The sequence below is a fragment of the Gymnodraco acuticeps genome, unplaced genomic scaffold (genome assembly GCF_902827175.1).
Source record: "Gymnodraco acuticeps unplaced genomic scaffold, fGymAcu1.1, whole genome shotgun sequence".
Classification (NCBI taxonomy): Eukaryota; Metazoa; Chordata; class Actinopteri; order Perciformes; family Bathydraconidae; genus Gymnodraco; species Gymnodraco acuticeps.
The window spans coordinates 6,559,797-6,585,164 of NW_022990238.1; the positions used below are offsets into that span (position 1 = coordinate 6,559,797).

Sequence of the window (25,368 nt, forward strand, 5' to 3'; positions counted from 1 at the left end):
GTAAATGTAGTTATACCAAGCGCTATACTGAGGAGACTGATCAGAAGAGAAAGAAAAACAAAAGTGGGGGGGGATGAAAATGGAGAAAGTTTGCGATTATCAGCATACCCACTTGGATCGCTTTATTTTCTGTTTTCTTTACATCACCATTTTCATCATCATTATTATTTATTTTTCAGATGATATTTTCAATTTGTATTACTATCACTTTTATCATGGAAATCTGTTAAATCATTGCACAATTTGTTCTCAAAATGTACACATACAGTAGCATATTTGAATGACCATTTTCAATGTTTCATATTTACTTTTAAAACTAGTTCAAATGAAGCCAAGAAGGAACAGAACATATACATACAATTATCCAATACATACCTAAAGAAAATAAATAGATATCGTAAAAAATAATAAATACAACTGAAAAAAATACACACATTTTACAAATTGATCCCCAGGCTCCCAATCCCCATAGGTTTATCATACAGATATATATTTTTAAAGACACCTCATATCATCTTCACCACCCAAAAAAAAAGATTTTAGGTCATTGTCATTTGTTTGACATGCATCGTAAACACAGAGGCTAAAGGTTTTGTTTCCCGGGCTTCCTCGCCCTCTCTCCCTGCCTCTCTCTGATCTCACCCCCCAGAGAGCTCTTGGTATCTGTTATGGCTTGTGTGTGCAGTAAAATGACCGGCTTCTGTCCACCCTTTCAGTTTTGTTCTCTCCTCGCTGTGAGCCGCTGTTTTGTCTCTCTGCACCTCTCTCATCATCAGGAATACCCAAGACCCTGAGCTGATGATTACAAGTCATGAAGCACCCAAACCCATCGTGGGGGGGAAAGTGAGGAGTTTAAAATGTGACCCCAATGTCATGCGTTCCTCAATAGTTGTAACTCTTTGGTACCACTTTTTAATAAGAATATACTTTATTAACATCATTAATTAATGTCAGGGTAATAGAGTTCTTATAGTCAATTATTTTGAGGCCTGGTATAAAATAATGCATAGCTAGCGAAAACCTAACTTTTTAGCTACCTCTTCAATCAATGTATTAACAAATATTATAATTTTAAACTCCAAATAGCACATTATATGTGATGCAATAACCCTTTATGAGTGGCTAAAGATGCATCTTAGACCACAGATCTAACGTCTCATTAAGTCAGAATAATTGTGACTGCTTGACAAGCAGTTCCTCATACTAATCTACCAAACTCTGCAGTAATAACTGTTAATAAGAACCTCATACTTTACCAAGGTACTGATGTATGTGATAGTGATCTAATAATTATACGTGAAGGAGGTGCCCAACCCTTTTAGTATTGCACACGGAAAGATAATAAGGTAAAAAGCATCAGAGGGCTCAGATATCCTGACTTTTTACTCCCTAGTGAGTGAATCCTACACTTCCCTTGAAGCAGACCAGTAAAGAAAATGTGCAGATGGCCCCTTTAAAAGTTATGAAGTCTTTGTAAAGTACGCCTTTTCAGAAAGTGGTACCAGGACTAACTTTATGGATTTCCTTCTATCGTTATCATGAACACAATGCCTCTGTGGCCTCGCTCCACCCTGTCCCATCCACCCCTGCCTTTGATCTCCGTAATGGGGTCCCTTCAAAAGAGATCGGCTTTCAAGGTGCCAATAGACAAAGCATGAGGAGGGTCCCTGTGATGTAGTCGGAGCAGAACAGTCTGAACTCGGACGTGTTTTACTACACCACTGCAACCAAGTGGGGACACTCAGACCCCCCTGACGGGCCCATAGAATCGTACAAAAGAGCCTACATAGCCGATACTGGACACCATGAGCAGACATGAGAACACCGGTGTTGTTTAGAGTTAAAACCGGTTCATCCCATGATTCCCCTCAATCAGTTTACAATTTTAAATTGAATCTAAACTTTATGGTGAGGTTAACTTCTGCCCCCGGTCTCATTAAAGACACCGGTTGTTGAGCAGAAGTTATAAGGCGACATGTTTAGTTGTTGTTTCAAACTGTAAGAGGATCAATGGCAGCAAGTAGTGGTTTCCTCTGAAGGTAGGAAAATGAGCCCTGATGTTGCCAACTCTGCTGACTGTGTGCAGACTCCAACCGGAATGAAGAGAGGGGGAAACATGCACAACCGGCACAAACTGAACCAACACCGGTGTTGTACCTCGATTACTAACCCACAGTCACATTTAGAGAGGTAGAGCAAAGACAGAATGACAGGAAGAGAGAGACAGAGAGAGAAAACAGCTGATCCCATTCAACCTACCAAGTCTGGTCGGAAAATACATTCATACATTCTTCATGTCATTTCCCCCTTTATTCCTTTGCTTATGTTATTGCAGAATGGTCAGACCGATAGTTTTATTTTTAAGTTAAATGGTTATATTCATTGCTTCGTTCTCCTTGGATGAGCGAGAGGCTCCTCTAGTCCCAATCCAGTCAGCGCCCTGAGGAAAGAAACAACATTATTCCTGCATCATTGCATCCCTGGCCTTAATTTAACTCAGCCTAAATCCCTACCAACAAAACCCACCACTTAAAGATCTTAGTGGGACAAAATACTAAAATCCCACGCTCATACCAATCAACTATAACAAACAAATACATAAAATGATCAGAATGAAGGAAATGTGCATGGCATATGTGAAAACATCTTGGAATCTCAAGTGTTTTGCCTCAACACACAGATAAAACCGTGAGGATTAAACACTACTAGGCAGTAAAAGTAAAGTGCTCTCACCTCAGCCCCTCAACAGGAGTACGTCCTCACTGAGGCAGATTCACCCCGGGCAGCAGAGCTGGCTGTGTTATAGACCGGGAAACAAACACAGAAGGGGTCATTATTGTAACATCAATGCCTCAAACAGCACTGACCTTTCACAGGCATTCCTATTAAGAAGTGGAATTGAGGATAATAGTCTTCCTCTGTACTTTAAAGCATCTGTTCCCTGTTATTGCCTGCTCCTCTGCTAAAGAAAATACAAACTAATGGCAGAGTAGCGCAAAAACAACCAACTGCTGTGTGCATGTGACTCTTTGCAGCACCTTATATAACATGACTGAAAAAAAACATGTTTCATGTCTGATGAGCGTTATCTGACCTTGCAAAGTAAAGCAATGTGGTTCCTCGACAACAACAAAAAACCAGAAATGTCTTTTGTAATCTTGATTTTCTAAGACTTTAATCTGGGAAATCATTTTCTCTGAATATTAACCCCCTCCCAAGGGCTCGAGATTGGAACAAATGTATTTACAAAGTTGTACCTAATGAGCCCTGGAGCCTCACTACAACAGACCGTTCGCCCTGATTCCTGTCATGCTCTGCCTGTGAGTAAAGCCGTATAGAATAACATGTCTTCACACATAGTCTAAATTGAGACGGGCCTCAAGGGCTCATAGGAGCCACACAAATGTGAATATGAGAGCGAAGGTGCCATAGGTGAGGGGTCGTACTCACCATCACTCTGAACCTTTCTCAGGGTGACGGAGGGCGTGGAAATGGCTGAGGCACGGAAGTTAGCAGGCAGGGTCTCAGCGGAGTCGGAGGTCACGCCCCGAAGGTCTGTCTCTCTAAACATCTTCCTCCAGGAGGGCGAGCGGCTGAACGTCTTCACTCCATCCTGCCAAACAGACAAGTGTGTGAACAAAAAGATGGCCGCTCAGACAATCCTTTACTTCTTACGTTATATCTGCTATTATGCTGACCTCATCAGGTCGTCTTTCGGTTCCCATGGCGAGGAGTGAGTTGTACTCTTGCTCCAGGAGCTGTCGGGCCTGCAGGAGAAAAGTGATGCAGAGCTTTGAGATTCATTTGGACTACAGATGACACATTTTCAGGAGCGGTGTGCTTTGCTGCCATTCATTAATTCGGGCTTAGCACCTCTCTATGTTTCCTGGCTCTTAAATATATAAAAAATCAAATAGATCCATTTTACGAAGGAGGTCTCTGCACTAACGCCTCTTCATTAATCCATTACCTGTGTGCTCTGGTTGGGAATCTGCAGCAGCAGGGCCAGGTCAGTGAAGTCGAAGGTGTCGTCTAAAGCCAGCAGAGCCCCATGGATGCCGCTCTCACGCAGGTTGTCGCCGTACTCCTTCAGACCGATGTTCTGCACCCAGCACATCACACGCTCATTGGACCACACCATCACATCTGGGAGGAGAGAAGGAGAAGGTGAAGACATGGAGAAGAAGCATCTATCTGCAAACAACAATTTGTCCATGCGTCGTTTCTTAATATTCAGCTCACTTCCTGAACTTCTTGATAAATGAAACCGACAAATGGTTATTAAGCGTATAAAATGGAGCAGGATAAATTACCGTACTGATGAGGGATCAAGAGTAATATGGAAATGTTCCTGCTTTACTGATTTATTCTCAAACTTATCATAGACAAATCCAAAACTCACAAATTCCCTCACTTAGGGAATTCTTCTGTGAGGAAATCAGCCAAGACTAACTCGCTGTAAATGTACAACATGTGTATCCCAAGGCACAGCAGTGGGAGAGGGAGTGGTCTGGGTTTATTTAATGACTGAACATGAGGACTGTTATGCATTTGTAATGGTTATCCAGCTACATTTAATTAGAGCGAGGCCATTTATAAACTATTCTAAGTTAAAGCAGAGGATGTAGTAACTAATGGGTGGTCCGAACGCCTCCCAGCAATATGCTAGAATACACAAATCAAAGAAAAGGTGTTTTGTGTTTGCCATTTTTTAAATATTGTTTGTATTTTTGTATAACTTTATTTCCTGTGTTAGAGCTAATGTAAGAAAGTAAATGGTTCTGGGGGTTTAATCAGTTTGTCGACATACTTGTAAGAGTTGCGTTGAAGCAAATGGCACTTGCTGCCACTATTCATACTTGAATAAAATAACCCACAATCTGGTGTAAAGCAAGTTGAAGTGAGGCCGACAAAACTGTTAACGATCTAGCGCTTCCAATGAAAAGCTGTAAACTGCAGGTCTAAATACTGTATATGATTTAATTCTTGGTATTTCACTTTTTATTATCACTTGCAGAGCATTAACATTTTTAATTGCATTAAACTTAACCAGGATAAAACCAAAAGTTGTATAGCTTCTAGTGCAATTACTTTTAATCTAGCTATAACAGCACTGTCTTTAATACTATACTAACCAAATCTTAGCTTAATTAGTTATTTTGAACAGATTATAATGAAAATGAGCTTTATAACAAAATCAGTTGTTGGCAGTGTAAGGATGTTAAAAAGTTCTGTTCGTGTCTGATAACTATAATATGTATTTTGTATTTTAAGTCCATATGAGCAAGGTGTTGCTGCATGGCACACAAATTAACCTTGGAAATAAAGGAACTGATGAACAAATAAATAATTGAAGCGAATATAAATGAATGGGTTTGTATAGTATGCTTTAGATATGCTTTGAACAAGGCAATAGCACAATCTGAATAGAGGAATTAGTTGGTTGGACACGGTCATAGAGACATACAATACCATGAATAATGAGATAATGGCAGAGACAAAAAGAGCTCACCTTTGTTCTGGTGGACGCTCTCCTCCCTCCTCCTCTCCAGCTCCTTGCGATCGTAGTTCAGACGCTTCAGGCACATGATGCCGTAATGCAAACTGACCCTGGAAGAGGTGGAAGAGCCAGAGGGTCAGAGCAGGTTAACTGAGGGCGTGTATCCACTCTCGTCTCTACTCAAAAGGCATTAACACAATCCGATACCTTTGACCCCGGGACTTTTTTTCAAGAGAACTGAAAAGAGGGCCTGGCGACACACACCTGAGCAGTGAGAGCGCCACAACAACAGGAACTATCCCTACACGTATTTTAGGAACGTCACGCAGCCACAGAGAAAGACAGTCATCGTTTGTTTATATGTATGTATTTGTGTACAGATGTTGCAACTATACAGAGCTTTAGCAATACTGTATGTAACTATGGTCATGATAATAAAGCTATTGAATTGAAATTGAGAGTGAAATCATGAGAAGTGACCGAGCTCTACCTGTGGAAGCTGTCCACCATTTTGAGCTGTCCTCTCAGCTCCTTCTTGGTCAGGTGGTCCAACATGCGAGCATCCACCAGGGACTCCATGAAATAGCTTCGGTACTGTGGCAGGCCCAGGCTGGGCAGCCAGTCGTTACCCACCCACTCATGATTCATATCGCCATAGGCAAGGATCTGGAGGGGACAACCACAGATGATCAGCGCTGAGTCACGCTCGGCTTCATATCTGATGCAGGTCGGCAGCTCATGACTCACTTCGGTTAGTCTTACGAGAGATTGGATTACTGACAAGCATGCATCACATTGTGGTAACTCTGACTTGTCAGTTGATCCTTACCTGATCCCAGCTGAACTCTTTGAGCTCCTGCAGCAGTGAGAGACGAGAGGAGGCAGACAGAGAGAGCCAGAGAGAGTGATGTTGAGGTGGCCAGAGAAAAAGGAGCCGGGGTCAAGAGCACGGTGGAGAGATAAAGAGATGATGGAGGAGAAGCAGAGGAGGAGGGTGAAGCAGCAGAAGGGAAAGAGGACAAAAGGAAGGAATAGTGTGTTAGTGAATGGGTAATTAATTGGAAGCAGTTCACATTGAAACAGCAACCAGAGGGAGAGAAGAGGCTCAACACTAGGTCCTGGGCCCACAAAGATATAAAGTGGCAGAAATTAAAAACGAGATATAGAGAGAGACAGCAAGAGGAAAAGGGAGAGAGGGGAAGAGACTCATGAACATGATTCAGAACAGACGAGATGCTTAAAATCATTCTAAATAATATAAAAAACATTAAATAGACAGAGAGCACTAACCTGAGGCTTGGTGGCTGCGTTCAGGGTCTCCATCTCTGCGTGGGTCATCCACACGTTACTGGTCGACTGTGAACAATAGAAAGGTAAAGCGGTGAGATTAAACTTTTTTGCTGCTTAATAAAAACAGCCACATCACAATGAGTCGGCCAACCACAACAGCAGACTGCTTTCTGCTTCAACCCGTTTATGTGAAGGGAAATCTGTTGAGCAGAATTGTACGAGTGATCAGTTTTCAACATTTTAACTCATTAACATTCCTACTGTAAATAAAAAGAAAGCTAAGTGAAGGATTGAAGCAAAACCAAGGCAAACCAAGACTTGGCAGTAGAAGATTGTCTATGGTTATTTGTGACTTTTATCTGCCTTGTAACAGGGAGACGCGGAAGCACAAATGCATGTGCGTGCCAAACAGTTTTACAATAACTTTCAACATCTGGTTTGTCTTTGTCGCCATGTGAGAAGGTAGCATTTGGGAAAATGTGGCTTTTGTTACCAAGCTTTGTTTACCGCTACCAATTTACTGTCACTCTCCTATGGAAACACTTATAATCTTTATTATTTTAGACATTTATCATCTTCAGGAATTGTTTCATGTCCTATATTTCCCTTGAAAAAAACTGCTTTTCATCTAACATCTTAGCCATTTTATATATTTATATCTCTAAATTAAAGTGCTATTATTAGTTTCTGCTCCTTAACATTTCGACCAATTAGAAAACTACAACCATCTGGTTCAACATGTGCCTTATATTGCTAATAATGCACTGTTTGGGTTTTATTAGCAAACTCAGCATGAAGAAGGTTTTTGGAAATCTGAGCGGTCTATAATTTAAGGCTTCTTTAACTTTAATCTTGTAAAGATGTTGCGTAGACTGGGATTTTTTTATGAAGTGACAACATTTTACAGTCATAATTTCACTTTCAATGTGTGTGTGTGAGTCTCACAGAACGAGTGCTGGCAGGGGCCGAGGGGCTGGTGAGGGAGACCATCTCCTGGATGGCCAGCCGCAGTTTGAGGCGGTGAAGCGGGTTACTGATGCCGATCTCCCGCTGGATCTCTGTATCCGACAGGTTGGCCATGATGGCGCCGCTCTTCACGTTGGAGCGACAGGCTGCGACGTACCAGGCCGGCATCCCCACCCACAGCTGGAAGGAGGCAGACGACAGATTCATCGAAAAAAGGAGAAATTATTAGCAAGAAAATGTTACATGATTTTTATGCAAAATCCTCTTTTTCATGTCTTTTCTACATCAACATGTGTCCCCTCTGTTTAAAGAGATTCTGGAAGTTTCAGGAAAAAAGATCGCTCACTTTTTGTCCTGATCCATTTATATAAAAACCTGTCTGAAAATGAGCTGATCAGATTTTGGCCACTATATGATGTCATAACGATGTTTTGGCTTGTGTAACCATTAGCCAATCACCAACCCCCACCACCTTATCACCTGAATCTCCTCCTAGAGCACCATTGTGTTCTTTTTAACCAAATATCTCTCAGAGGGGAGTGGCTCCTTATTTTCATCTAAAGTAACAGACACAGAATCAGCACTTTTGAAACAGGGCTGAAACAGAGGGGATTATGGGATGCTACAGTGCATGATCTGTTTGGTATTTGGAGCCAAACTCTTCAGAGACATGTTTTGTATATATCTGAGACCTATAATATATTGATGAAAAACAGTATAATATGGGACCTTTAAATGATGCTGTTGTTTATTAATCATCTCCCACTTTTTAGGTTTCTCTAATGGCACAATACCTCCAACCAAGATACAACAGTGGGCCCGTCCCATGATGCAAAGGGAAGTCCTTGGCGACATGCCTCTTCCAGTAGCTCATGCCTGATAAGAAGAGGGGTAGTTACAATCTGGTGCCAGTAAAGTCAAAGATAATAATAATAATAATAATAAAGTGGCATTTGACAGGTTTATGGTTTTTATGTGGAAGTAAATTACATTTATTTAAAAGCATTTAAATAATGATACCATCTGCCATCTCCTGGTAAATACAGGCTTGACTTAAGGCACAAAGAAAGTGCGTCAATCATTGCGCAATCTAAACCAGAAGAGCACAGCGCTTTTGTTTTTCTATACCCAGCTACTGAAGAGTTTAAGTCCTTATCAGCAGTTATTATCCCCCTTTGCAGGAAACCACAATGTAATGTGTCCTGTGTTTTGTTGCCAACTGTTTTTCTAAAGAAAGTATCTAGAACCATCTCCAAAAGTTGCTAAGTTGTCAGACGTCATTAGATGCTCATTTGTATATTGGAAACGTCATTGCATTTGCGTTCTGCTTTTGCTAGAAGATCGTTGGACTGTGATTACTCGGTACTTTTGAAAATTAGTTAAAGTATAATATCTCTCAATATATTTCTTCCCATAAAAAGTTGCCATGAGTACTAGGCTCTGAGGAAAAAAGAAAGCACAGTTAAAAATAGTACCATTTGGAAATGCTAGCAGCAGAAGAGTTGAAAAGTTGCATATTGCCACTTGAATCTGATAATGAACAAAACAGGGGAAATGATTCACACACTTCTTCTTGCTGCGGCGGTCTTTATCTGCTGGACCCAGAGTCCCAGTCTTGCTTATGCCCATTGCGTCTCCAGAGGCTGAGTCTTCAGAGGGTGTCGATGCTGGACATAGGTCAAAGAACACAAAAAAGAAGAGAATATATATGAATACTTTCAATGACTGAGCCAGTGTTGAAAGAAAAATGGTGACATCTGTTTACCAAGAGAAGAAGAACCCTCCCGCCCTGGTTGGCCCATCCTTCCTTTTTCCTTCTTCCCAAATAGCCGACCGATGGAAGACTTGATGCTTTTCTTCTTACTGGACTTCTGCAGAGAGTCTTGGCTGCTGTTGGAGCTGCTGCCATCTGCGGAGAGACTGGGATGGACAAAGGAAATCACTGAGGCGGAAACACCAGAATGAGCAATAAACTGTTCTGTTTTATGTATTTAATGTGCGGCTGCCTTACCTGCGAAACTCCCGGGGGTCATCGAGCATCGCCCCTGGGTGGGTGAGTGTCATTCTGTCCAGTCGCAGCGCACGGGGAGTGGAAGGAGGCGTAGAGTCGAGAAGAGCCAGGGACCGGTCATCATCTTTGCTGTTCTGTAGAGCAAAATGTAAAACATGCAATTTAACGAAACTACAAATGTAGAGCCATTATTTCTTCAGTACAGTTTAATTATTAAGAACATTCAAGTTATATTTGATTACTAATAAGTAGTTACCTACTCTTTCAGAAATTACTAAACTCAAGGCTTCACAACCGTGGTCCATAAATATATATGCCTTTATGATCACTATTTCAACTTCTTATGCACATTCAATGAGCACAAGCCAAGCAAATAATAACCCATAACATTACACTGTTGTACTGTAATAATCTTGGGTCCATTTACTTCTGCTTTCTACCAGTAAGTAACTAAGTACATTTACTCAAATACTGTACTTAAGGACACATTTTGAGGTACTTGAGTATTTCAATTTTTTGCTACTTTGTACTTCTACTTCCCTTCAATTCAGAGGTAAATCTTGTGCTTTGACTCCAATACATTTATTTAATATCGTTAGTTACTTCAGATATGGATTAATGATATAAAACATAATCAATACTTAAATACGACTTTAGTTACATCTGGAGTAAATTAGCAAACTACCCAGCAGTAAAAAAACTAAAAAAACTAGCTGCACCTTTACCAGCAGTGATGAACACATGAATGCATCAATAATTATAATCAAAACATATCATATATATTATTCTGAAACGGCCCAATCTGCATAATGACTACTTTTACTTTTGGTACTTAAAGTATATTTTGATGCTAATACTTTTGCACTTTTCCATGAGTAACCTTTTGAATGCAGGACTTTTACTTGTAACAGAGTATTCCTACACTCTGGTACTTCTACACAAGTACAACATCTGAGTACTTCTTCCACCTCTGCTTTCTACCCTATAAAAACAAAGTAGGCCTTTACTACCAATTGATTTTGGTCACTATTACCCATTTTGTCAAAACGCTTCAGTTTGTTCAGTGCATGAGTGGAAGATTTTTTCTCTGCTTCATAACTTGAACCATTCTTGGCATTCTGTTCTCAACTGTTTTTATTACACCATCTTTTGAAATCCATCCTCCTGTTTCGGAAATGCTGGAACCAGGGTGTCTGGCACCATCCGTCATACCATCCTACAAGTTACTTGACTGAAACTTGCCCAATCGAACATGCCTGTGTTCGAGAATAACTGAACTTCCCTGACCCTGTCGGCATGATTTACTTGTGCTTTATTTTCATGACTCACTGTCTGGAGGAGCTGTTTGCATAAACTGGGAGGTGAAGTACAGAGGCGAGAGAAAAAGGTTATCACGAGACGGGAATAGAAGCCGTACTTGTCTGTCATTCTCTCGGGCCGGGGAGTGAGGAAGGCGAGGGGTGGAGTGTCCAGAGCTCGGGGGGGAGGGAGAGGCCAGGGTGGAGGAGGTGATGGACGTGGGGATGAAGCCCCGTCCTGTACTGTCTCTTCCCAGGGTGGATGGAGGAATGGGGGGACTGTCCAAAGCTGTGACCCGGCTCTCGATCTCTTCGGCCCGCAACTCAGTGTTCTCCTTCTCCTCCTGGATCATTCTGGGATCGAAAGTAGAGAGCAGAAAAGAGCAAGGAATGAGAGATCAGATTGTATTTATGTTGAATTAATCAAACACTGGACAGCTTAAGATAGAAGATAGTTTCACATTTGGGAAAATCAACCATTCACCTTTTAACTTTACAAATAATCTGTTCAACATCTAGACACAACTCTTAACTGAAAGGCTCTTAATTTAAAGTATTGTTAAGGTGGAGAAATAAAAATGTTACCATATGCTTGCAGTCAGCAGTCTTTTTGCCTAATGTACCATAAAGCCTGGAAACATTGGGAAACACCTACCTTAACTATTTTCAAAGTTACAAAAACATGCCAACCAAAACCTGTAAAGTAGTTTGAACCAGCTCTGCATCGAGAAACTACAACAGTAAAATGCTGCTTGAGAATTATCACTTTTACTTAGTTACATTGTGGTATTGGTACTGGTATTAATGGTCTGAGTGCTTCCACAACTGAGGTTTTTCTTCGACAGTGTGAGAGAGGTGTTGATGTGTTTATTTTTGAGGATTTAGTATTTGTGTGGCTGTTGTATCAGACTGCATTACGTAGTGAGCTGTTTCTAACATCCCACCCAGCTTCCTCACTTGATCTCCTTATTGATGGCCTCCAGCTGTTCCTGCAGCATGATGGCCAGGGTCTGCACGTCCGTCTGTCCGCTGGGGGACATCAGCTCGGAGCCAAAGCGAGGGTCCCCGTCGTCCTCGTCGTCTGAGCAGCCCACATCTAACCCTGGCTCAAACCCGGTCCCCAGCAGAGCCCCGCTCTCCCATTCTGGGTACTGCACACAGAGAGTTGAACTGTAGTTCTTTCATGGAAAAAACAAAGTTTTTCATTAATATGTGTTTTTCTATTGTTCCCTTTAATCAGAATGTCATAGAAGATAAAGAAAAACATAATATAAGTCTGCAAGGGAAAGAAAAGGTCAAATAATCAAAAAACGACAACAATTAGATTTTTTCTCCATCTACTTCTCTCACATTAAACTAGCTTCCATAACAAATGCAAGAAAAGTGTATATTTTTTTAAGGTGTAAAGAACCACACATCAATGAGTTCTCATCAATATTTTTTTTTTTTTTGGTGGGTACTAGAAATGTTTTTCACCTTGGTAGAGTCCTCTCTAGCCGAGCTCCAGCGAGCCCGATGACTTCGCCTTACCACCCCCCCAGTGGAGGCGTTACCAAAGTGATCCAGGTGAGAGGTGGAGCCTGTTGGGAGCGACCCACTCCCGTGGGAATACCGCAACTCCAGAGCGCTACCTGGCAGGGAGCGACTGGAGAGAAGGAGGAGGAAAAAGATGATAAAGATGACACGTAAAGGTAATGTCAGTAAGACGATTAAACACACAAAAACACAGAAACAAAAACCCAGCTAGCAATATGCCAAGTAGTGCATATTGCTAGCTGTGTTTGCAATCATAAGCAAATAACTGGTTTACAAGTGGCTGTAACTGTCAATACCTGCAGATTAATAAGTGCTAATTTGAAGTGTTGGATCATATGTGTGTGTTTGGGCACTCAGCCATCAGTCAGTGTACATTTCAACACTGTTTTAGTCCTAGAGAGTGCTGACAGACGCCTCCAACATGGAGTGATTTATCTACCATGCATTACAAGATAAGACACACAACACTGCAGTCATGCATGTCTGACGATGCTGCAGACTCATAATCATGGTTAGAGTTTCCCTCTTGCAGTGCCTAAATGGTTAGAAACCTGGAATAAGAGCCCCCAGGCCTCGCTCTCAGCTGATCTAACTCCAGCTGCAGCCGCTCCAGCTCCGCTATCAGCTGATCCTGAGGGTGGAAAAGAGACAGAGTTGGTGAAAAAAGTAATTTACGTCTACTAGCTTTCACTGAGAGTGAATCCTAGAGGCTCGGTCACCTTGTTTGCTAAGAGATCATCCTGGAGTTTCTTCATGTTGGATAGTTCTTCAGACAGGGCATTCTGCAGGTGGAAGAATAAGAAGCTTTATAACTTTAAAATGACAACAGTATATTGTTAATAAGAAACTGTACAGCAGGGTTGGGGAATGGCTGCTATATAACGCAAAACACCTACTACACAGCAAAGCTATTCCAGTCAGTGCTTTCAAAAGTGTGTTTTCCTGCTGCCAGATTTACAGTCAATATGCTCCTTCTTAGAGGCCGACCACTCAGAAGACGCTTTGGTTGAATACAAATAGGGTAAAATGGGCCAAAACTATGATTAAAGTGCTGATAATGCACTGAAGAAGGCATTTTTTGTAAAGAGTGTGTGCTCCAAATGGTGCTTTAACATTAAACATTTAAAAAAGATTCTCACTGATAACTCAGATGTTTCCCACAAGCAAAAAATACTCATATTTGTACTTAAAAAAGTGAAATAAATGTTCTTTCCAACACTTCTGGATGAGGTGTTCATGACACTTTGAGACTGTTTTGAACTTGGAATGTATTCAAGTTTTAACCGGTAACTACCTTAAGGGCAGAGATGTGCGTAAACATACCTGACACCAAGAGTTTATTTGGGGGAAAGGGAAATATATTTACGGGTCTTGATTTGGGAGATTCAGAAATGTTTTGCTGCCGATCAAATGCTGTGAATTGTCTCTTTAGCCTGAGCAGTCACCTTTTCTTCCAGAGCGGCCATCCTCTCCTTCAGATGGAGCTGCAGCCTCTCGTTGGACTCAGACAGCAGCTTGTCCACTGTGTCGGAGAGACGCTTGTTGTGTTCATCGTTCATCCTCTCCCTCTGCCTCGCCTGAGGGGGAGAGAGCGAGACGGGTGAGAGAAGAAAATAAATGAGTGAGAGGATGGTTGGGGGAAGAGAGGGTGGGAGGAGAGTTAATAACAAGCATTCTGCTTGACTGAGAAAGACAAAGATTTATATCTGAAAGTGCTCAAATAGAGGGTTTAGAAAATTAGTGTGCCTTTGTAAAGGCTGACAAAAGGAATGTCATGAAAGAGGGGGAGGATGGAAACAGAGCAAAATAAAAAAGATGGAGAAGCAGGCATGACTCACCCTCTGTAGCTCCTGGTTCTTCTCCTCCAGTTGCGCCTCCATCTGTCGCAGTCGCTCCTCAAAGTTACCATGACGCTCCTCCGCCTGGATGATTGGAGAGGAAGGAAGCAGGGTTAAAGCCTAAGCCGTGTTGCGACATTAATACAAATTAACTCAAAGGAAACAGCTTGTTGACCGAGTCTACCAATTAGTTACATGCTTGTACAGATCACAGCGTAACAGAAAGCAGTGTTTGCTTGTGTCTAACAGGTAATTCATCCTATCCTCCCATGGAAGCCCTCTTGCCTGAACATGCAATAAGTAAGTGTGGCCATTCAGGAAGTCTGGCTACCTGGAAGAGAGCAAATGTACTTTTGGCATGAGTGAACATTGTGTTTACAAGATGGCTGGAGGTAAGCATTGAGCAATTAAATCAGACAATCATCAAGTACGGTTCTTGACGTGTTTAGCGCCCAAGGATCAAATAGCTGTGCTGGCTTTCATCTTGAGATCGTTTGGTTATGACTTACTGGCACTGCTGGATGAAAATATTTTTGAATTCATCTGTCATTTGTCATCTTGTGCTCTTTTTTCACCATATATATCTATCCATGCCTACATCAGTCTACATGCCGACACATGCCCACAGACACACTAAAGCAATTGTATCCGGGCACACATGCATGCACTTATCGCTGCAGTCAGGTGAAAATAATGTTATTCTCAAATTGTATGGGGACAAAAGAAAGTCTGAATGTCTGATAAGTGCACCAACAGGGCAGGTTGGTTTGCAGACACACACTCACGCACACAGACAGACACACACCTTGTTGAGTGCTGCCACTCTCTGTGCGAGCTGGGCCTCGATCTCTGGCAACGTCTCGGCTCTCTGCAGAGTTTGCTGCAGCTTCTGTTTGGCATCATCCAGACGCTCCTGAAGCTGCCGGTTCTTCTCCTCGCCCTGCAAGAAACAAACAGGATGAGGGCGAGTAAGGGTGAAGCTTGGAGCGTGAGATTGCCCAGGGCAGCAGATATGATTAAAGCGACCGGGGGAAGAACACAATCCTTTGAAAGCACGCAATGTGTGCCAAAGTGAAAAGTGGCCAAGTTATCAATCAACAGCAGAAACACGAACACACACAGGGATGAAAAAGTAGTTCCCTACCTGTCTGTACAGAGAGTCTTTGCTGGCCAACTCATTCTCCAGTTTATCTTTTGTGTCGTGGAGAGACGTCGCCTCCCTCTGGGCGCTCAGGTACCTGCAAACCAGAACAAAGCGTCAGACAGAAGGAGCAGTGAGCAGAGGAAGGCACTGAAAGTTCACGGAGAGAAGACACCCACCTGCGTTCTAATGTGGTGATTCTCTCTTCCATGTCTTCCCTTTGACAGAGTGCCTGCGAGAATTAAAGTGGGAAAAAAGTATGTTAAGATTCTGATGCAGAAATACAAAGCACCAGACAGAGAAAGTGGGAAAGGGCAAATGTCAAGTTGAAATCATCAAAGGGAATTCACTGGGCTCGAACAGCTATTATCTGAAGAATGGTAATGACTAGTTAATAGTTGTTGACAGCTCTCAGAAGCACCACTTACGCAGTTGCACAAGTCAAAGAGAGACGTGACGAGATAAAGGAGCAGCGAGTGACGAGAAGCAGTTAGATGTGGAAAAGGTTGTTAAGTTAACTGACTCGACTACCTCTCGACTGATTACTAATGGCACTGTCACCATGGCTACAGGGGAGGCTCCGTAACAGTAACAGTCGCTGCTGCCAAGTAGGCAAATGGGTTTGTTACCATAGCAAACTGTTACATATTTCTGTGAGTATGAGAACTCTTTGTGCCGCTGCGACAGACACACATTATGGTTTATTGTTCATCAACAGCTCGGCGAGTCTCACCTCTTTCACGTCCCTCTGTAGTTTCTGGTTGGCCTCCTCCGATCGGGCCAGCTCCCTCCTGGCGGACGTCAGCTGTTCCTCAATCTCCCCGACCTGACGGAAAACGAGAGTGAGGGGACAAAGGCTGAGCGAGCACACGTCTTTTTCTGACTGTTAGCATCTCATGGCTTGTGTACTGGTGGAAGCATTAGACCATAAGAGTGTCTCTGAATGGAGTACCTGTCTGCACATGAGAGCCAGCCTCTCTTTCAGTTGACCCAGCTCTGACCTCTGCCGCTCTATCTCGCCCTCTCGCTGCCTGTCCACGTCTGCTTCATCCAAGATGGTCGACGGTCCGTTGGGAAGCCGCTGAAAGAAGAAATATTCAGTTTAAATAATGGTTAAATGGTAATATGATATATGGGATAAAGGTCACCCTGGGTTATGGGTTACACATCGTTTGCTTACAGTTTTGGATTTCGAAATAAAAGCTTGAGACATATTGGAGAAAAAAACGTAGGAGCAATACCCACCCAACTCTAACTCCATTAAGGAGAGGATCATCACAACATGAACAATGTATGGTTCTTCTATCATAGAAGTCAGGATAAAGTTGCTTAGAATAATGGGACAGTTAACCTAGTGAAGACACTCATTTCTGGCTTTGAGAAATGAACTGCATACCTTTACAAACATTTAGAAAGTATGAACAAAGTAAAAACTAAGTAAGGATTACTGAAACATTCCATTGAAGTGATTAAAAAACCTTTAAAAAATCTAATAGCGTGCCTAACTTATTCCCTCTGACCAGTCTTTTGTCTCTCTGATAGCATGCAGGTCTATCAAGGATGTCAAATTAATAATAGTTTAGGATTTTTTATGCTGAAACTCCAAATCTAATAGAACTCTGCTTGAATTTGCAGTCTTCTTGAGTTGTTTCTGTAAACCATAAGCTGACTTTAACACTGCAAATTCTTTATGACGCAATTATGTTTCTGGAATTGTATCAGGAATGCATCCCATTACCTCTTTGCCATTTTCTATTCCTTGCGTCCGTCGCTTGATTTGTTCCCTTAAAGACAGAACCTAAAACAACACAGAGGAGAATCGTCAGGAGAGACTCCATCGTCATGAAAAGAGAGTAGTAGAATGTGGAAAGCCTTTATTGTCATCATACAAAAAACATACAATGAGATTTTGTAGAGCAACCCTGTCACAGTGCGCAAACCTAAACAGAAAAACAAAAGCACATAGACATAGAAACCATGTGAATAAAGCGCAGAACGTGGCCTCACCTCTTGAGAGGAGGACTGCAGCTCTTCCTCCAGCGACGCCACTCGCTCCAGAGCCACCCGTAGTCTCTCCCTCACCTTCTCATCCAGAGCTTTGTGGTGCTCAAACAGGGATTTGAGTGCTTTTAGGACCTCCACCTCACTGGAGACCCCGGCTGGAGATTGGGACTGCCTCTTCACCACCGTCATCCTCAGGCTGCGCTCGTGACGGGACACCAGGCACTCCAGATGTTCGAGCAGCAGCTGGAGACACATGGGGTTCACATACAATACAACCTTAGTGCACCTCGTATCTGATATAAACAGTTTCAGATGATTAGAGACCATTTTCTACCGTGATTTTTTTAAGAACAGGTAAAAGTGAATGCCAAAAGAATCAGATCAGAACTTTAATTGACCCAATAAATAAAGAAGATAATGTTAAACAGACGTATAAGTGTACTGACCCGTGTGTTGTTCCTCTCCGCCTTCAGCTCTGCTATCTCCTCCTCTCGCTCCAGCAGCTGCTCCCTGCAGAGGTTCAGCTCTTTGGTCAGCACTGCAAACTCCTGCAGGGTCACAAGAGAGAGCTGCTATTGACTCCATGCCACTGAATTCATGATCACTGTATCAAACTGTATGTTATTTTGTTATAAACTTTATTTTGTTATAAACTTTCCAACTTTCCCACATGTGCCCTTGCCTGCTTTGACTTGGACTCCCTTTACCTCCCAGAAAGCCTTTCAGAGGGAGGGCACACATTTAGTTCAGCTGGCTGGTTTCACTGCTGAAGGGATTAGTAACAAGCTAGCCGGAAAATGAAGGTTTAGCGGTCTTGTGTTTTCTTTGTTTGACTTTTTATTGATGTCTATTGTTTCACATTATAAGGACAGTTTTCTGAAACCAACAAAAATATGGTTCATGGGATAATCAGTAAATGAAGTAATTTTTTTGAAATGGCCTTTTTTGTCCTGTCATCTTTAGGTGGTAAATATCATCAGTACTTAGCCCATCAGAGATATGTCTAAGATAGAGGGATGTGAATGTTGAACTGAGACGAAGAAACAGGGTTACTTTTGTTACTTCCTTCCAGAAAGGTATGTCTTATCTCTCATGGCTTTATTGTATCAAATCTGCAAAGTCAGTACAACATTTATATGTCCTCTGTTGCTAACTTAATCAATGTATATGTTTGATTGATAAATGTTGAGAAGGACTGAAACCAAAAAATGTGGATCAGTAAAATGCTGATACTAAACTCCATGGCACCGTCTCAGCATTTACCTTACCTCTTGTAACCTCGGACAATCTCTTTCAAAATCAACATACCCCATTTACATAAAAACAAACAAAAAGACTGCAGACTGTAGCGTTTAATGCCAATAGTTTCCCTTAACTCACACAGTGCAATGAACTACAGTTGTCAGATCTTGAACCCATTAGCATCTCACACGTTCAGCTTCACAGACTTTCACTGCATTACACAAGCATGCACAGACGTGTATGTTTGAGCCAAAAAGCGCACATACAGTATAATCTTTGCCATATCTACCGCAGTGTTCATTGTTAACAGCTACTGGGAGTTTTAAACCCAGCCTCGATATAAAATCCAACAACCAGGTTTATTACACATGCTCCATCTGAAATCAGTTGAATTGCACAATAAGCACGGCGGGCTGTGAGTTTGCCCGTCATTAAAACAAGCTCCTGGAGGTTAAACAAGCATGAAAGGAACTGGAATATGGCCAGCACTAATTTCTTATATTTACAGTTGACAGCAGTCCAATTCAATTGCGATGTTGCGTAATTCAATTCAATTATATATAATGTGACGTTAGCTACTTGATGATAAAGTCATGTGGCTTTGATTCAAACGTAATAGTATCTTTGGCAAGAATCTACAAAGCGAGGATGAGTGGCATTATAAATTACAAGTCTCACTTTCAGCAGAGATCATTTCTTTGTATCTGTAATCGCGAACTCCCCCTTAACACGTGATCATATGAACACATAGTGAACCATGGGCACTCGACCATGCACTGAATGTCCTCTCTGCTCGTGTGTGATGGCGTGATACACACATGACACAGAGCATACGACGCTCCTCCACCACATGTGTGCCCAATCATGTGTGTTTTTGAAAAATCTGCTTATGCAAACGAGCCATTAAAGGGCACTGATGCACGGCGGTGCTGCTGTTATCACAGCTCTGTGTTCAGTTTACCCACACATCCACCAACAGGCGCCTAACCTCACACCTTCTTCGAGCCAAAATGCATTTAAAATGTACACTTTCCTTTTCTCACTTCGCTAAAATAGGGGAGGATGGAGAACGATGTGAAAGGAAGGAGCTTATTTGAAAGAAATGGAAGTACCGTGGGGAGGATCAAGGAGGAAATTGCTGTGTACAGATGGCACGTTCAGGGCCCAAAGGATATCATAATTCTGGGATTAATTCATGTAAAAGATGGAGTGAGAAGGACTCTTTCTAGATCATTTTTGTCGGTTAAAATCACTCTGTGCTGACATTCACCTCTTTTAATGCTCTCCCCCATTTCCCCCTGTCATGATACACACCATCTAAAACAGACTCTGGAAGCCACCTTATTAGTATGCAGCAATATGCAAATGGTCTTGATTCGTTAGTCTCTGTGTGTTTCATATCACCAGGTTTTCTCCGCCTTTATGCCATGCTGTCTCTTGGCAACAACTAACACACACAGACGAACTCGGTGAACTCATCTACTGTAGAATGTATCACAGCGCTCCATGTGTTCCTGTCTGTGTGTGTGTGTTTCTGCAGATGTGTGCACCATATTGATCTCCTCTTGGTGAGGTAATATGGCGCTTTAATGTCCATTCATTCTGTTAGATTGTGCGCCGCTGCGACATCTGTTATTTCCTTTTTGATTTTCAGGCGCTACCACAGAGGAAAATAGGTACTAATAATGAGGAAGGCATTACCGTCGCCCGAGGCATCCGACAATGCCTGAAAATAGAGATGGGGACCTTGTATGTTGAGTGGAATTACGAAAATGATTAGCTCTCGGGCGTTGGGATGTGGGATAATGTAATAATTGGTTCCTGTACTACAGTGGCAAATTACATTACAAATGCAACATTTAGTTATCATCTCCAGTTTGGATCGTCCCGGTTTTACTTTAACATTACTTTAAAATCACAGGGTTACAGATCCAACAAAGAGATTTGTTTGAAAAATCAAGAATGTTCTTGCTGCTCTGAAAATATGTACCACAAAACTAGAATCATCTAGAAGAAAGAATAGCCTGTTTTGAGATATATGGTGTATATATTAATATGTATTACGTTCAGATTATTCAAAGAACTACTGAGTTTTTCAAAGAACAAAGACTTCCTTTAAATCTCAGCTTTTGCCAATATACATACCTTGCAACATTAAAACCACATACCAACAACTAAATTCAGTGGTCAGAGTAACTGACTGATCCTCCAGCATCATTAAGTAAATCATTTTTAAGCTTAGTATAAAGTATAGTTTTGAGGCATTGGTACATGATTATTTCTATATTGGGAGACATTGCTTACTTTTCTGGATTATAACTTAAATTAAACATGTAATAAGCTCATCAAATAACACAGTCTTATTCCAGCCATGTTTTACCTTCATGATGTTAGCATTACACGTATAGCATCATCTAAAGGGGTTTAATGCGAGAAAATAAAAGTGATGTGGATGTTGGAGATACGATGGTTTCTGTTTGTACTTTGAACTCCCCAGCGGAAAAATAAAATGATCCGACTCAGCGCCACCTGGACCGGCTACAACATTAAAACCCTGCTAACAGGTTAACACATCAATAATTCAACACTGTGAAAGGAAACGTTTTCACTACGGGTTATTTTGATACAAAACAATGACGATAAGTGTTTCCTTTCAGTGCACATTTTAAATGCTACTTTCTCTATTTCCTTCCCATTTTGGTTTTGATGCTTTTGTATACAGTAAGTTATTGATTGTAGTTCATTTCCAACACTGCTGCTCACAAGGTTGAATCCTGAAGGTAATATTTTATTCTGGTACTCTAATTCTGGCTGTGGCAGTTAGCTAGCATGGTCAGCAAGATACCTAACCCTAAGTTGCTCCCATTGGTACAGCCAACAGTGTGTGAATCTGTGTGAATGTGTGTGTCCCTGTGCAGGTGGCACCTTCTGTGGCAGTCTCTGACCTGTATGAATGTGTGAGAATGAGTGAATGCTGATTTGTATATGTAAAAGTGCTCTGGAGGCTTGCAAAAACTGAAAAAGTGCTCTATAAATGTATTCCATTTACCATATTGCATATGTTTATTTAACTGCAAAATTCAATATCATTCATATAGCATATAGTGTGGCAATTTGGACTATATTATGTAGTTTTGTGTTTGATATAACATGCTTAACTTCACTAGACTTGAACATTTTACCTAGCCTGAGACACAGCTAAAACTGTATCTCAAATTACATTATCTACTACTTGGACCTAAAGAAGCATTTCACCTGAACTACACACCAGTGTCAGTCAGCAATACAATACAATACAATATACTTCTATCTCAAACTTTACCCAAACTATTAAAGCTAACAGCTGAACACTAATAATCTTTTCCCTGCTCTAATGAAAGCATGAAACACAAAGAACCTTTCTTATAAAAGCTTCTTCACAATGCAAATGTATAATGATTTATGAACATGAACATGAACAATATGGGGCCAGATTTCCAATTTTCACTTATCATCTTCTATATTTTTTCCCTGACTGATAACGCTTCAATCATGTGTGTAATGAAATTATTCCCTGCCTGCTATGGTAGGATATGCAAGTGTCTGTTCACACCCTAGTGAGTAACAAACATGTGTGCGAGATAATGACGTAAATATCCAGCATGCTTTGCATTAAATACAAGATCTAACGGAGGTTTTTGCTCTGACTGAATTAAGCTCTTCATCCCTGTTCACACGTATGGTAAAAACTAAATGTGTGGACACTTTTCTACATGTTTTTTTGATAAATCCTTAAAATTGTCAACAATTCAGTATAAATGATCTCATGCTTGCTAAGGTTTTGCATGTGGTATTGCATGGTTTAGAAACTGGTGAGCATAAAGCGAGATAAATGAGACCTGGATTATTTTTGCACGAGATGTTTGAGAGTTTCTTAACAGATGTTTTGATATAGTTTTGCTGTTGTTAACACAGCCGCCATTTACTTAAATTCCTCAAGTTTTTATATTATTCTGTCTCAAATTCAACAAAACACGTGATGAGTAATTCATTTACAAATGGTAATGCTGAGGATGAACTATTCCTTTAATTATAATACTAATCACAACACCCTCTCCCAGATTATGAGCAGTTGAGCTGAGATGTGTAAATGTAAATGTTTCCTCCACAGCTATAGCACAGTATTAAGAAAGCATTATGGGATATCAACACTAGTGAGGTTGTTTCAGGTGTATCAGCAGCTCCTCCTCCCAGTCACGGTACCTGTGGCAGGGCGATGGACAGCTGCCTTTGGAGCGACTCCTTCTCGTGGCCCAGGTCTCGCAGGCGGAGGTGGGCGGTCCCCAGACTATCCTGGGTCTCCCTCAGGCTGTCAATCAGCCGCTCCCTCTCCGTCAGCATGTTCACCATCAGAGACTCCAGGTTGCCGGTGCTGCCCCCCTCATCACTGACGCCGACCCCACTACCACTGCCGCGGGAATCCCTGTTACCGTAGCCCCCTATGCCTCCAACACCTCCGCCCATGCCTCCTCCGCCCCCCCCAGGGGAAGACGAGCCTCCTCCTCCTCCGCGCCCGTCCTCGGAGATGGTGGGCATCACCTCGCACATCATCTTGAAGCTGGGGTGTGAGAGGCGTTATCTGAGAGGCTGTCTACGACACTCGAGCGCAGCTTCTGGAGAACCACAGTCTCTTCATCAAACGGCCAACAGGTGAGGTGTTGATCAGGTGGTCTTTCCTTTCAAGTTGATTGGGTGGCAGGAGGGACACGGACAGTGAGAGTGAGAGATAAAAGTGTGGATAAGAGGAGGTATGATGAGTTCTGGTGAAGGGTGACAGGGGCTGAGGGTCTGCTGGGGATGGAGATTTGGGGTGGGAGTGCTGGGGGAAAGGGGAGAAGTGCAGGTTTGGTGAATGACCTCTGACCCCTGGCCCAGGGTTTACTGAGATGAGAGACAAACCTGGGAAGAGAAGAAGAAGAGAGGGAGAGGACGTTATTTAGACAAGTCTGTGAATGATGTTCAAATTTGATGGAACAAAATTATGGAGTAGATTATATAAAAAGGCCTGTTTCCCACAGGGTTGTGATCTCTCGTAACACACACACACATACACACACATACACACAGACACACCTTTCCCAGGCGTTTCTACAAGAGAGAATAAGCATTGCTATTGCAGCAGAGCTCTCTCTACCACTGACTGGCATCGCGATATGTCTGGAGCATTTCATCCATCAGTGCATGTCTCGGCTTCATGGAGCCGAGCGTCCACACAGTCATTATATTGAAAATGAATGCGCATGAACCGTCATGAACACACAGGCCTGTAGGTAGCAGAAAGATGCGGCGCTGTTTCATATATTCATGTGGAGAAAAAGGGTGTCATCATGAATTGTAATTATGGGCTGAATCCAGGGGGAAATAGGCTTCTTTCTACGGCTCCGGATAACATCTGTTAAAATATTCTGGGGGGATCAGTAGGCTTATTATCCTCAGGGTGTCAGGGTGGGATATGACTTGCTGTCTTAACAAAATAAATGGCTTAAATTGGGGGGGAAACAACCTATTTTTGCATGTAGGGCTGTGCAGGATAGCCTCACACCGCTATCACATCATGGTAGGAGGTGCCAATCATGCTTTAAATGATGAAGGACTAATTAGCTAATCAAATCAGAAGATCACGCAATTGGATTATCTTTTAGTGATATGATTAACCCTAATGTCGGAAAACGCTCCGCCGCTTTGGCTTTATTCCGACTGCAAGGCGTCTATTTCCTATCAACACCCCACTTCCCCCCCCTCCCCACAACACCCTTCCTCATCCCCCCCACCCATAAAAACAGCTGGACGGTCTAACGCACGGCTAGGTCTGTGCACCCGACATCACGGCGGACATCAGCCGCTACCAAACGGGTTGTGTGTCTTACCCTCTCCATGCCCGACAGAGAAAGCAAGTGAAGGCGCATCGTGGCCCGGTTCACTCCATCAGAGCACCTGAGAGACGGAGGCTGCAGCTCATCCCCGTTACAGCCCGGTTACAGCCTGCCCCATCCCCGCCCTCCCTCTCTGTGCTGTGGGAGCGATGGAGCTGCTTCGGGTCAAGCTGCACGAGGTAAACACAGGCAACATCCGGTCAGGACTTTCAGAATAAAACACGCAGGTATGCAAAGATCTCGTCCAATCAAAATACAAAAAAAAGAGTTAATGTCTTATATTTGAACAACACTCATATACCTATAGTCCTACTTCGAGTCTCTATACGTAAAACAGTCTTTTTTAAACATATATTTTAAATAGTATAAATATTTAGGTTATTGCGCTAGCTTATTAACACAGTCTTACAGGTAGCCTACTGTGTATGCCACCTTGTGTTTGACTTCACAGAGTCTTGCTAAGATAAGAATTAGCATATTGGATATGGCTTATCATGATTTATTTCACTGTGAGTCAGTGTAAAGATGACTAGATGAGTAAGCACTAGTTTTATTTTATAATGCTACAATTATAATGGGGGAAAACACATTTTATTTGCTGCACACCTTTTTGAACTAGTTTCAGTTTAC

At 42.1% G+C, this 25,368-nt stretch overlaps 1 protein-coding gene across 2 annotated transcripts; it reads right to left on the reverse strand.

Moving 5' to 3' along the window:
- Window positions 1-96: 96 nt before the first annotated feature.
- ppfia3 (PTPRF interacting protein alpha 3) lies at window positions 97-24,867 on the reverse strand. 2 transcript variants are annotated; one of them, XM_034219685.1, is made up of 31 exons: window positions 24,733-24,867; window positions 23,069-23,764; window positions 18,031-18,132; window positions 17,588-17,827; window positions 17,319-17,378; window positions 16,533-16,661; window positions 16,314-16,406; window positions 15,760-15,812; window positions 15,584-15,677; window positions 15,245-15,379; window positions 14,440-14,523; window positions 14,047-14,178; window positions 13,321-13,383; window positions 13,153-13,232; window positions 12,542-12,710; window positions 12,023-12,216; window positions 11,185-11,419; window positions 9,768-9,901; window positions 9,522-9,676; window positions 9,324-9,423; window positions 8,551-8,632; window positions 7,736-7,936; window positions 6,791-6,856; window positions 6,330-6,356; window positions 5,991-6,166; window positions 5,513-5,610; window positions 3,971-4,146; window positions 3,699-3,767; window positions 3,451-3,613; window positions 2,734-2,795; window positions 97-2,440 (listed from the first exon to the last, which is right to left on the reverse strand). In XM_034219685.1, exons 2-30 carry the CDS (start codon window positions 23,414-23,416, stop codon window positions 2,743-2,745), a joined length of 3,711 nt encoding a protein of 1,236 aa, XP_034075576.1. In that variant the 5' UTR covers window positions 23,417-23,764; window positions 24,733-24,867; the 3' UTR covers window positions 97-2,440; window positions 2,734-2,742. The 2 variants fall into 2 exon arrangements, with proteins under 2 accessions (XP_034075576.1, XP_034075575.1); XM_034219684.1 differs by having other exon boundaries at window positions 12,023-12,243.
- Window positions 24,868-25,368: the final 501 nt, after the last annotated feature.